Here is a 12,500-nt window from a genome sequence, read left to right as displayed (position 1 = left end):
ATTTCGGTCGACGACGACGACGACGACGACGACGACGGCAACCATCTAACCGTTTGTTGTTGTCCTTTTTGATTTCAGGTTTATCCTAAGAGAGACGTCACGAACATTGTGGAAGCAAGTCATTATTTAAAGGTTCCAAATTGGTGTAAAGTCGGTCATAAAAAATGCAAAATATCCAGATGGGTCAAACCTTTTCGATGCTTGGGTGAGAAATTATCATTTAAAATTTTTTTTTTTTTCTATTCGTTCGTTAATCTAATTAATATTCAATTTCAACGGTTTTTTAATTACTTCAAGTTGAAAGTAATCGAAAACGAAATCGATATAGCCAACATAACAAAAAAAAAAAAAGCAAAAAAAAACCTTCGCCATTTTTTTTTTTATTTTTACGGTGATGTCGATGTCATAATTTTTTTTTTTTTTTTTTTTAAATTTTCAACGGAAAAATTTTCGCATTCTCTCGAGAGTCGTTTTTCTCTCTCTCTCTCTCTCTCTCTCAACTTTGAAAACATTCAAATCCATTTTAAATTGTTTTACGTTTTTTTTCCCTCTCTCTCTATTGCTTCCCCCTCTCTCTCTCTCTCTCTCTCTCTCTCTCTCTCTCTCTCTCTCTCTCGGTCGTATTATAACACTTTGCTGTTAATTGTTCTCCTGGTTTATCTCAGGTGGCTTGTAAATAAACAAATATTAAAAAGTTCTCCGGAGAGAGAGTGAGAGAGAGAGAGAGAGATAGAAAGAGTGAGAGAGAGCTTTTAACAGTTCACTAGTTAGTTTTTCAACTCTCTATAAACTTTTTATCGTTTCGAAAGAGAGAGAGAAAGGGAGAGAGAAAAATTATTTTCCGATAAAAAAAAAAAAAGGAAAAACTATAAAAAAGATTTTTTTTTCTTTCTTTTTTTCTTTCTTACCCCGTTAGATTTTCCAACTTTTCAAAACTGTTATAATCATCGTAGTTGATTTAAATGATGTTTTTTTTTTTTTTTATTCATCTTCATCGATGGAAAATTCTCTATTCTCTCTCTCTCTCTCTCTCTCAAACGATTTTAATGGAAAGCATGTTTTCCAAAAATGGGACAAGTAAAAAAAAAATTAAAAATTATGTTGGGTAAAAAAAAAAAAGGAAAAAAACGATGTTTTTGTTACGTTTGTAAAAAACAAGTTAAAATTTTTTTTTCCTGAAGAAAAAAGAAAACCGTTAAGGGAAAATGCAAAAAAAAAAAAAAAAAAAAAAAAAAAAAACAAGAAAATCGATGTAGGCGTGTTAAAAAGAGCTTAAAAAGGGCTACGTTATAAAACAAAATAATAATAATAATAATAATAATAATAATAATATTCGACGTAATAAAAGGCTTAACTACCTCATTTTAAATGCCTAATTTATTTTTAACGGATTTTTTCCCCTAATTATTTTGGGCAATTTGGTTTTGGTTTTTGGTTTTTTTTTTTTTTTTTTTTTTTTTTTTTTTTTTTCTATGGTGGAAAATGCAAAAAAAAAAAATTCGCGAGAGAGTTGTTTATTTTTACAATTAATTGCCTAATTTTTTAGGACAATTAAAAAATGGGGGCGGGGTGTGGGGGTGGGGAGAAAAGAAGGAAGGAAAATGGAAAATTTTTTCTTTTTCTTTTAACAAATATTAAATTTTTTTATAATTTAAATTCATTTTCGCTTTGAAAAAGTTATTATTAAATATTTCAAAAATGAAAATGAGGTTTTTTTTTTTTTTTTTTTGTAAAATGGCGAGGGAGAGAGAAAGATGGAAATAATAATAATAATAATAATAATAATAATAATAATAATAATAATAATAATAAGCCAACGGCCATAGCGTGCTGGTCACACCGGTTCCCGTACGATCACCGAAGTTAAGCAGCATCGGGCGTGGTGCAAACTTGGATGGGTGACCGTTTGAGAACGCCACGTGCTGTTGGCTTAAAAGAGCAAAAAAAAAAAAAAAAAATGAGAACAAGACAAAGTAAGAACCAAAAAACAAATCTTGTTCTACTGTCGACCTGAGGCAGCTCGACGAGAACGTGAATTTCACTGCTTCTGACCTGGCCACTCCAAAGATGTTAGTCACCGGAGCCCAGTTCAGGAGACAAATCGTTCCCATCGAAAAAGACGGACTCAGGAAGACCTTCAAGAATTGATGTGGTGCTATCTTATAATAAGTGGCACCACCGAAATTCGAGTATTTGTCCCTAAGGAATCGGGTAGAAACCTCGGATAAATACTTAAAAACTCCGACAAGTAGCCTTGTCGTGTTTAATGGTGGATAATAATAATAATAATAATAAAAATGTTTATTGAAATTTTCATCGTTTAACTTGTTGAATTGTCGTGACATTTTTCATGTGGTACAAATTTAAATGTGAACGATTTAATTTTTTTTTTTTTTTTGTAAGTGGCAGAAGCTAGCTGAAAATTTTCTTAATATCCTTTTTTTTTTTTAAATTTTCCACGTTGCCTTTTAAGGTTTTAATTTGTTTCTCTCTCTCTCTCTCTCTTTTTTTTTTAAACGCTTTGTGTGGGTGTGTGTCGCTCTGTCTACTTAATTAAAACCGTCAATCAAGGGTGTGTTTTAAATCGATCCTTTTTTTTTTTTTTTTTTTTTTTTAGAGGGTCCTTTCCAAAGCGATGCGTTGTTGGTCCCGGAAAATTGTCTTTTCGATCACATACACAATCAAACTAAATGTTGGGAATTTTCTAAATGGAATTTGACGGCGAGTCAAAGTTGCCAAGAAAGAGAAATGCAGTTGAGAAGTTTTGCCATGTTGCTCCCGTGCGGTATCAGTCTCTTTTCCGGAGTCGAATTCGTTTGCTGTCCGAAACATTTAAAAGGTACGTCGGGTACGTCGACTCGCGACGGATGAAATTTACTCGAGTAAAAAAATTTAACTCATCATTCGATGACGACTTGTTTTCAGACAATATGAAACCCAAAAAGCCACTCGATGTCATTCCGATGCCCGTTAAAGAAGATGAAGAATCTCCCGACGAAGCAGATGACGATGATGATCAAAATGATGACGACGATGACGATGACGGCGATGACGATGATCAAATAGTTGATGATAACGCTCAAGATGATGCCGAAGAAATGCAAGGAGACGATCCGGGAGAAGAGGATGATGATGATGACGACGACGACGAAGACTACAGCGACGGAAGTGAAAGTTCAACGACTGCAAAACCCAAATCCGGATCTGGATCGTCGTCGTCTTTACCTCATCATCGTACATCAACTCCCAAAAGTGGACCGCCTACTCCGGACCCATATTTCACGCATTTCGATCCTAGAATCGAACATCAAGCATACAAAGAAGCTCAATTGAGGTTAGAAGAATTACACCGCGAAAAAGTCACAAAAGTAAGTTTTAAATAAGTTATTTACATAACTTTATTTAAAAAGCATAAGAAAATAATAATAATGAATTCGGTTCTCTTAAAGGTCATGAAAGATTGGTCGGATTTGGAAGAAAGATATCAAGATATGAGAACATCTGATCCGAAAGCAGCGGAAGAATTTAAAAAGCGCATGACTCAAAGGTTTCAGAGAACCGTGCAAAGTTTAGAAGACGAAGGAAACGCTGAAAAACATCAATTGGTTGCCATGCATCAACAACGAGTAATGGCACACATAAATCAAAGGAAAAAGGAAGCCATGACCTGTTACACGCAAGCACTCAACGAAAATCCTCCCAATGTAAAAATTTTTACTCTATTTTCAAATTAAAAAAAATTACAAGAAAATTAAATAAAAAAAAATTTATTTTTTTTTTCAAACAGGCTCACCGAGTTCAAAAGTGTTTGCAAAAGCTTTTGAGATGCCTTCACAAGGACAGACATCACACAATAGCTCATTACAAACATTTACTCAGTTCGAGTTTCGAACAGGCGGAAAGAGAGAAAAGCATAACATTGGAACATTTGACCGATATCGACAGGATGGTTAACCAGAGTTTGCAAATGTTGCAAAGGCAAGTTGGTTTCATTAATCAAATAACCGTCGTCAAATCGAATTTGGATTAATTTGTTTTTTTTTTTCCAATGTACAGATATCCTGATTTGCTAGGAAAAATCGGACAACTCATGGATGATTACATTCAAGCATTGAGAAGCAAAGACGAAACACCGGGTTCGCTCCTGACAATGACAAAAGAAGCTGAAGCGGCAATATTAGACAAGTATCGAGCGGACGTAACGGCTAAACAAGAAGGTAATGCCTGGTTTTATTTTTATAAACCTTAATGGCGAAAGTAATTAATCGACGACGTTTCGTTTCGTTTTCAAAAAGAAAAAGAACGTCAGCGAGCTTTAGAAAAACAGAGAAAAGAAGTTCGGAAGAAGGAAAGAATGGAATTGAGAGAGGAAAAACATCGTGTGGAATCAACGTTGGGTCAAAAAATAGACAATTTCGATCCGGAAACGATGGAGGATGAGAAAATTGTTGAAAAAGATGAGACGACGGTAACCACGGCCAAAACGTTGGATGTTCTTTCTGCCGTACACCATAACATGCCCAAGGTAGCACACGCTCAGAGTCACGATATAAGTCATAGCGAACCGGTAAGAAACCTTTTTAATGTTTGTAAGAAGAAGGAGAAGAAGAAGAAGAATCCATTCGTGATTGTATGCACTCTCATTATTGTCATTCCAGTCTTATTCTTTGCGACGTGAAATTTACCATCACGAAAGCAGGAGCATTTATTTCACTTTGGCATTTGCTGGAATCGCACTCATGGCAGCCGTAATTGTAGGCGTTGCCGTTTTCAGAAGGAAAAGCGCCCGACATCCGCATAATCAAGTAAAAAAAAATCCTAATTTTATTATGAATTCGTATTATTACGTTTTGATTTGTAAAATTTCCTCCCTCCCCTCTCTCTCTCTCTCTCTCTCTCTCTCTCTCGCACACACACAAAAAAACATTTTTCTTTTTTTTACTTAGGGTTTCGTCGAAGTTGATCAAGCGGCCACACCGGAAGAGCGTCACGTTGCCAACATGCAAATCAACGGATACGAAAATCCGACTTATAAATATTTCGAAAACAAGGAATAATTTAATAATCAATCAGGATTACCAACACAACAAACGACATTCCGAAATAATTTCACGATAGGTTAAAACATTTTCTTTTTTATTTTATTTATTTATTTTTCTTTCGGTGAGTTGTTTCCATGATGAATCATCCCTGGAAGAAAATTTTTTTTTTTATTTGTGAATGACGTCAGAGTTATCGCGTGATGTAAAAAATTTTTTCTGTTTTTTTTTTTTTTTTTTTTTTTTTGAAAAACTTTTGTCTCGAGACGAGCGTATTCATTTGAGAAAAACCCACCCCCCCAATTGAGGGGCGGGGGGTTCTCTCTCTCTCTATCTCTTTCTATCCCCACGGTTAGTTTTAATACGTGTGTCATTTTTTTTTTTTTTTTTTTTGCTTTCGGAAAAAAAAAAAAAGTAATTCTCATTTGCTGATGCCGCTGCCACTGAAAAAAATTAAAAAAATAATAGTTCAATAATAATAATGATAAAATAAAGGGATTCGGTATATTAGATTAAAAAATATAATATTTCGGATGCTTAATTTTAATGATAATGATAATAATGATAAAAAGCAGCTGACTTGGGGGTTAATTTTTTTTCTCTCTTTTTTTTTTGGGTTGTTAAAATTTGAAATTATTTCGTTTGGTTTTTTTTTTTTTTTTCCCCGCGTTAATGATAATAAAATTAGAACAAATATTTTCCTTAATGATGAATGATAGCAAAAAAAAAAAAAAAAAAAAATTTTAGTTGATTTCTCATAGCAATAGAACGAATATTAAAGGGAAATAAAAAAACAAAAAAAAATGAGAAAAAAAAGCAAAACAAAAAAACGAAAAAAAAAAAAAAAAAATTATTTTTCTGTATCGGTGTATTGATGATAATAATAATAATTAATAATAATAATAATAGTTATAGGTATAATTATAAAAGCTTAATTTAAAGAGAAAAAAAAAATTTTTTTTTTTTTTAAAGCCGGATAAAAAAACAAGAAGAAAGAAAATTTTACCAAAAATAAAAAATTTTAATTAATTAATTAATTTTTGTAATAAATTATTTATTTTATTAATTTATTTAATTACAATCGAACAAACAAACAAGCAAAAAAAAATGTGATGGATTTAAATTTTGTTTGTTTAAAATGCTTGTCGTGATTTTATCATTGTCATTACTATTATTATTATTATTATTGATATATATTTTTTCTTTTCATCGTTTTCACCGCATGTGTGCGTGCGTGTGCGTGTTTGTGTGTGTAAAAAAAAAAAATTATTATTATTACTATTATTGATTTATTGATTGATTGATTGATTGAACGATCGATTCTGCCGATTTTTGTGCAAAAAAAAAGAAATTTTTAGTTAATAACAAATAGATAGTCGAAGTAGTTAGATTGAATAATATAACATTAAAAAAAAAAAAAAAAAGTTAGTGTTAAAAATTAACCCCGGGGGAAAATTACACACATATATATATATATAAATAAAAGGGAAAAAAACGTATTTTTTATGGGCTTAATGATAATGATAAAAATATATTAATAATAATAATAATAATAAATAATTAATTAATTAATAAAATAAAAAATTTAAAAAAAATTATTATTCGTTTTTATCATTGGTTAGATACACTTATTGGAAATATTATGAGAATGGAAATTCTTTTTTTTTTTTTTTTTTTTTTTTTTCTATGTGGTTTCTCTGCGCGATAATAATAATAATAATTATTAATTAATAAGAATTATTAATAATAATAATAAACAATAACAATAACAATATAACAAAAAAACACGTTGGTGCAATTTTTTTTTCGTTTTGTTTTTTTTTTAAATTTATAATTTATGCTTCGATTATTATTATTATTATTATTAATTTATTTATGTACTTGCTTACATGAAAATGTCGTATTTTTATTTAAATAATAATAATAATGAGAATAATATTTTGTAAGAGGAAAAGTAATGATGATGATAATAACAAAATGTCGGATGAACACGTTAATTAAAAGTTTTTATTATTATTATTTTTCGTGCAATACCTCAAAATTTTTTTTCAATATGGCGGAGTGCAATTTATTATTATTATTATTATTAATGATTTATTCGGCTTGATTAAATAATAATATATTAATGCTAAAATTAACTTTTGAAAACATACATACATAAAAAAAAAGAAAAAACTTATAAGATTCGTATTTATTTATTTATTTTGAAAAAAATTTAAAAATTAAATAAAAATGGAGGGGAAGGTAATTAATATACCGATACGAAATTAAATGAATGTTCGATAAATCGATAAATCGATCGATAGATCAATCGATTGCTTGTAATTATATAAAAAAAAAAAAAAAATTAAAATTTTTTTCGTCATTCTTAATGTATTTTAAATTTATAAAAAAAAAAAAAAATTTTTTAAATGTATGAGGCAACTTAACAAACGACAAACGATTTATTATATAACAAACAAAAAACAAATATTTATATATACATAAATTAATTACAAATAAATAATAATAATATAAATAATAATAATAATAATAATAATAAATGTTTTAAACGGTTTTGACAATAAAAAAAATTATTTTGAAAAAAAAAATGAATTAATTATTTAATTATTTAATTTTTTGCTTTTTTCTATTTATGTATTTATTATTAATTTTATTATTATTATTATTATTATTTGGTTATTTTTTTAAATTAAATGATAGTAAGGCAGCATCATATTGATAATAAATCAATTAATCAAAACAATGTAAAAAAGAAAGAAAATAATAATAATAATAATTTTTTCTTTTTTTATTTGTAGTTTGTATAAGATGATATTATTATTATTATTATTATTATTATTATTATTATTATTATTATTATTATTATTATTATTTGCATTGATTGTGTAGTTAATTAAAATTTATTCGTTATTTTCCTTACACGTGACATTTAATAAATTTTTAAAAAAATAGGTGCGTGTATTTTACTAATACATAATATAATAAATAAATAAATAAATAAAATGATATTAGTTATGAGTCTAAAAAAAAAAAAAAACTGACCGTCCAAGTTGTAGAAGCAGCCAAAAGATTCAAAAAAAAAAAAAGAATTTTTTTTCATTCATTCAATCATTCATTCATTCGCTTATTTATTTATTTATTTACATTCTTATTTGTTTAAATAATTTTTATTATTATTTTTAATTTTATTTTAAATTCGAATATGTTGTCTATAAGCAACATTATTCATAATAATGATGATGATGATAAAGATGATGATAATGATATTTATTTTTTTTATTTTTATTTTTTACTTTAATTTTACTGCCATTTTTCTATCGTTTATTATTATTATTATTATTATTACTGCTATTATTATCATTATTCAGTTTGCTTGTTTGTTTGTTTCTTTGTTTTTTTTACTGAAACTTTTTACTTTCTTATTTTTTATTACAAACAATGAATTTTATTTTTTATTATTATCATTATTCGAACGCTTTTGCGATTGAAATAATATTGATAACGATAATAATGATAACAGTCGCGAAAAATGTTTATTGCAAGCATGTAATAATAATAATAATAATAATAATAATAATAGTTCTGATAAAGATGATTTTAATTGTTATTTTTAGTTTTTTTTTTTTAATTTTAATTTTTTTTTTTTTTTTATAACAAACGATTTGTAATATTTAATAATAATGATAATAATAATAATAATAATAATATTAAATTATATATTGTAATAAAGCCTCTCGAATCTAATCGTACTATTAGTTTTTTTTAATAATAATAATAATGATGACGTTTATCGTTTTTTTTATTTTATTTTTTAATTATTTTGTAATTTGATCGATCAATTAATCAATCAATTGATTAATTAATTTTTTAATAATATTAATCGATCGATTCGTTTTTTTTTTATTTAATCACAAATTTATTATTATTATTATTATTATTAATTTAAATTTTAATTTAAAAAATTAGATTTTTATGTAGTTATTAATTATCTATAAGTAATATTAAACAATTTAACTTTTTTTTTATTTTTTTTGATTTTCTTATTTTATAATTAATATCATTACTACTACTACTGCTATTACTAATATTATTATTATTATTATTATTATTATTATTATTATTATTATTATTATTATTATTATTATTATTATTATTATTTGTTTTTATGTAAAAAAAGGGAAAATTAGAATAATTGAAATGAATTATTTTATTGCGTGTCAAAACCTTAGAATCATTTTATTTATTAGTTATTGACATGATTGATCAATAATAATAAAAAATTTAATAAATTCTATTTTAGTCTTTTATTATTATTATTATTATTATTATTATTATTATTATTATTATTATTATTATTATTATTATTATTATTATCGATTTAATATAAATAAACAAAAAAGTAAAAGAAGTGTCTCTCGTATAACGTCTCTCATTTTCACAAAAATAAAATTTACTCAAATTAAAAAAAAAGGAAAATTTGTTTGTTTTTATCAAACTACAACCTTTTGTTTGTTTGTTTGTTTTTGTAAATTACGTTTTGGTTGTTGTTTGTTCTTATCACAAAAAAAAAAAGGAAAAACAAATTCTTGTAATTTTTTTAAAAAAATAATTTGAAATTTTCTTTAAGTAACCCCCACCTGATTTTTTTACATTGATCAATTTATTATTATTATTATTATTATTATTATTATTATTATTATTATTATTAATTGAATGACGTAATGAGTTCACAAAAAAAATATTACGTTTGGATTTTTTTTTTTTTATTAAAAAAAAGGAAAGAAATAATTAATAAATTAACGTCTTTATAAAAATTTTTAATTTGTAATCTCTAAAAAGAGGAATTTTATTTGAAATTATATATATATATATATGATGATGTAAAAAAATAATAATAATAATTAATGGTTTTTCGAAGGATTAATTAATTAATTAAATTTTTAATTTTATTGTAAATTAAAAATATTTAAATTCTAACACACGCGCCATATTTAATTTAAACAAATGGAATGATTTCATTTTTATTATTATAAAAGATTATTATAAAAAAAAAAATGAAGGATAAAATTTTTTTTTTGTGAATATTTGTAAATTTTTTTCTTTTTTTTTTTTTGTGTTCTAGTTTTTAGAAAATATATTTAATCGGCCTTCGATTTTTCCTTTTTAAAAAAAAATTTGCGTCAGCCATTTTTTAATTGTATTTTATATTGGCTTAAATAAGCGTGTTATTTGTACCGGAAATAGTTAGTGCTGCCATTTTTCGTATTATAACGGTAAGTTTTGGAACTAAAATAGTGACGCGCTTCTTTTCTAACGTCTTTTCCACAGAAGTAAAAAGAATTCTATGAAGTGATTTTGTAGTTTCTGTTTAAATAATTTATTTTTATTAGTTTTTTAATATTTAAAAGTATTAGTTTTGTGAATATTTTATTGACAAATCAATAATTTACAAATATCAATATTTTTTTTTTATTAGTTTTTTTTTTAACGGTAAGTTATAAAAATTTGAATATTTGCTGAAGCCGGTTTGAAAAAGTTGCATGATGATTTGAAAAAATGATCATATATTAACGATTAAAATATGGATTTGGGTAAAATAACCATGTCAAATATTGAAAAAGGTTACAATTTTGTATTTTTTAACGAGTTCTTGGATCTATATGTTCGGATTCTTTAATTGTGACATGAATCCAACCTATGTAATTAACAACGTTAACGTAAAGGCCTGGAACATTCTCATTTCCACATTCTATTCCTCCAGCCGTTAAACCAGTCAAATAGTATTTTCCGTTAATCATACATGCCAAAGCGTTACCTCCATCTCCCTAAAAAAGAAAAAAGAAAAAACATTTTAAGAAAAGAAGAGTAAAAAAGGTTTGTTAATATTATTAGTATATACATATAACCCTATCATTTACCGTGCAAGCATCTTTTCCAGCTTCCCCTCCAGCACATATAAAGCTATCACTATCAAGTGTAAATGAATTACCCAGCTTTGTCTTTCTTAATTTTGATTGACAATCATAACTTGACAAAACTGGAACTTCAACTTCTTTTATAATGGTTTGATAATTACCATGAAATTGATCTTTTCCCCAACCAGCTGTTTTACATCTATATTTGGAAAATCATCATTTTTGATTATAAATAAATGAAGAACATGTTATCAATGATTCATTTTGTGACATACCTTGATCCATAAAATATCATTGATGGAGGAGGTAAGCAAATAGTATTGACATGTGTATAAGGTTTGGTTAGGATGGGTACAGTTGTTGCCAATGTTATTATTGAAATATCATTTTTCAGGGAATGCGGATCAAAATGTGGATGATTAACGACTTTAGACACATGGACGTCCAAATATTCAAAAGGTTCGTGCCTTTCAGAGAGATCCCATTCACCTAAACGGACTTTAAGATTCTCACCATGCCTATTTTCAAACACAATAATAATAATGGTTAGTACAATTAAAAGAAACAATTATTTTGCTTTTGTAATGTTAAGTTTCTTACTCATATTTCACAACTCTGTGAGCAACTGTCAGTATGTGATTTGAACTTATAAGAACTCCTCCACCAACATAGTGATTACTATTGGTGAGAACTATTGCTGACCATGGATATTGACCTGGATATGCCTAAATAAAAGTCTCAAACTTATCATCATGTCAATATGAGCAAAATTTATGTTTCAGAACACAAAACAATGCTTACTTGTCCTTCTGAAATTGTGACTCCTGTATATGGACTGGAAACTCCACATCCTGTTTTACTATGTGTTGGTATGACAGCACAACAATAAATCAATCCATAAGCACAAATTGTTTCTGGTGGAGGCTGAAATTATACATCAATTAAAATGAATTGATTTGAAAAAGTTACTCAGTTTACATCAAAGATAAACTCATCTCACCTTTGTTACAATTCTTGTTGTTATACCACCATAAGTAGGTTTGGCATTGCAATGACTTAAAGGTATGCAATCGCATCCGGTTAATCCTTCACTAACACCATGAATATTTGAAGATTCATGGGATGGTGAATACCCACCACCATTATTAACAATTTTTGTTGTTACTTTATTAGGTGATGGAAAGCTTACATCATCTGAATTCTTATCAAAAGTTTCAAATTCGTATTGGGGTAGGATTACAGTTGGATAATGCGAAAAGGATCTAGTTAAAAAATCAGATGAATTAACAGGAGAAAACGTCGTCAATGGTTCCATTGTTGAATTGTCCACATCATCAGATCTTTCTTCAAATGTAATATCAGGTTCTGAAACGCGTTTAACATTTGATAAATTTAAACACAAAAGAAAAATCAAAAAATCAAATACCTGAGGTAAGAATAAGATGTGATTTATTACTTTCAGTTGAATTATCAATTGCAAAAGAATTTGAAAAATTTTGATGTCCACTGCACCATCCTAATATAAAAATCAATAAGTGACATA

General features: G+C 26.9%; 3 protein-coding genes across 3 annotated transcripts in view; 2 read left to right on the top strand and 1 right to left on the bottom strand.

The window, feature by feature from the left end:
• Phum_PHUM287170 (uncharacterized protein) overlaps positions 1 to 4,030 on the top strand; it is a gene marked incomplete at both ends in the record, with an annotated part of 4,299 nt that extends 269 nt beyond the window's left edge. Inside the window, 5 exons of the mRNA XM_002426904.1 lie at positions 79 to 205; positions 2,618 to 2,839; positions 2,926 to 3,368; positions 3,450 to 3,704; positions 3,788 to 4,030. Coding sequence (XP_002426949.1) covers positions 79 to 205; positions 2,618 to 2,839; positions 2,926 to 3,368; positions 3,450 to 3,704; positions 3,788 to 4,030 — 1,290 coding nt within the window. The remainder of the gene's footprint in view (positions 1 to 78; positions 206 to 2,617; positions 2,840 to 2,925; positions 3,369 to 3,449; positions 3,705 to 3,787) is intronic.
• Positions 4,031 to 4,048: 18 nt separating this feature from the next.
• Positions 4,049 to 5,057, top strand: Phum_PHUM287160 (uncharacterized protein; the record flags this gene model as incomplete). The annotated part of the gene is made up of 4 exons (XM_002426903.1): positions 4,049 to 4,217; positions 4,296 to 4,567; positions 4,659 to 4,805; positions 4,947 to 5,057. The coding sequence occupies 4 exons, from the start codon at positions 4,049 to 4,051 to the stop codon at positions 5,055 to 5,057; spliced, it is 699 nt and encodes a 232-aa protein (XP_002426948.1).
• A 5,624-nt stretch (positions 5,058 to 10,681) lies between these two features.
• Positions 10,682 to 12,272, bottom strand: Phum_PHUM287150 (tripsin, putative; the record flags this gene model as incomplete). The annotated part of the gene is made up of 6 exons (XM_002426902.1): positions 10,682 to 10,867; positions 10,961 to 11,156; positions 11,233 to 11,475; positions 11,558 to 11,682; positions 11,759 to 11,881; positions 11,958 to 12,272. 6 exons carry the CDS (start codon positions 12,270 to 12,272, stop codon positions 10,682 to 10,684), a joined length of 1,188 nt encoding a protein of 395 aa, XP_002426947.1.
• Positions 12,273 to 12,500: the final 228 nt, after the last annotated feature.

The sequence above is a fragment of the Pediculus humanus genome, genomic scaffold (assembly GCF_000006295.1).
Source record: "Pediculus humanus corporis 1103172107667 genomic scaffold, whole genome shotgun sequence".
In the NCBI taxonomy this organism is placed as follows: Eukaryota; Metazoa; Arthropoda; class Insecta; order Psocodea; family Pediculidae; genus Pediculus; species Pediculus humanus.
Note: the sequence above shows the minus strand (reverse complement) of the source record. Positions and strands in the feature narration are given on the sequence as shown.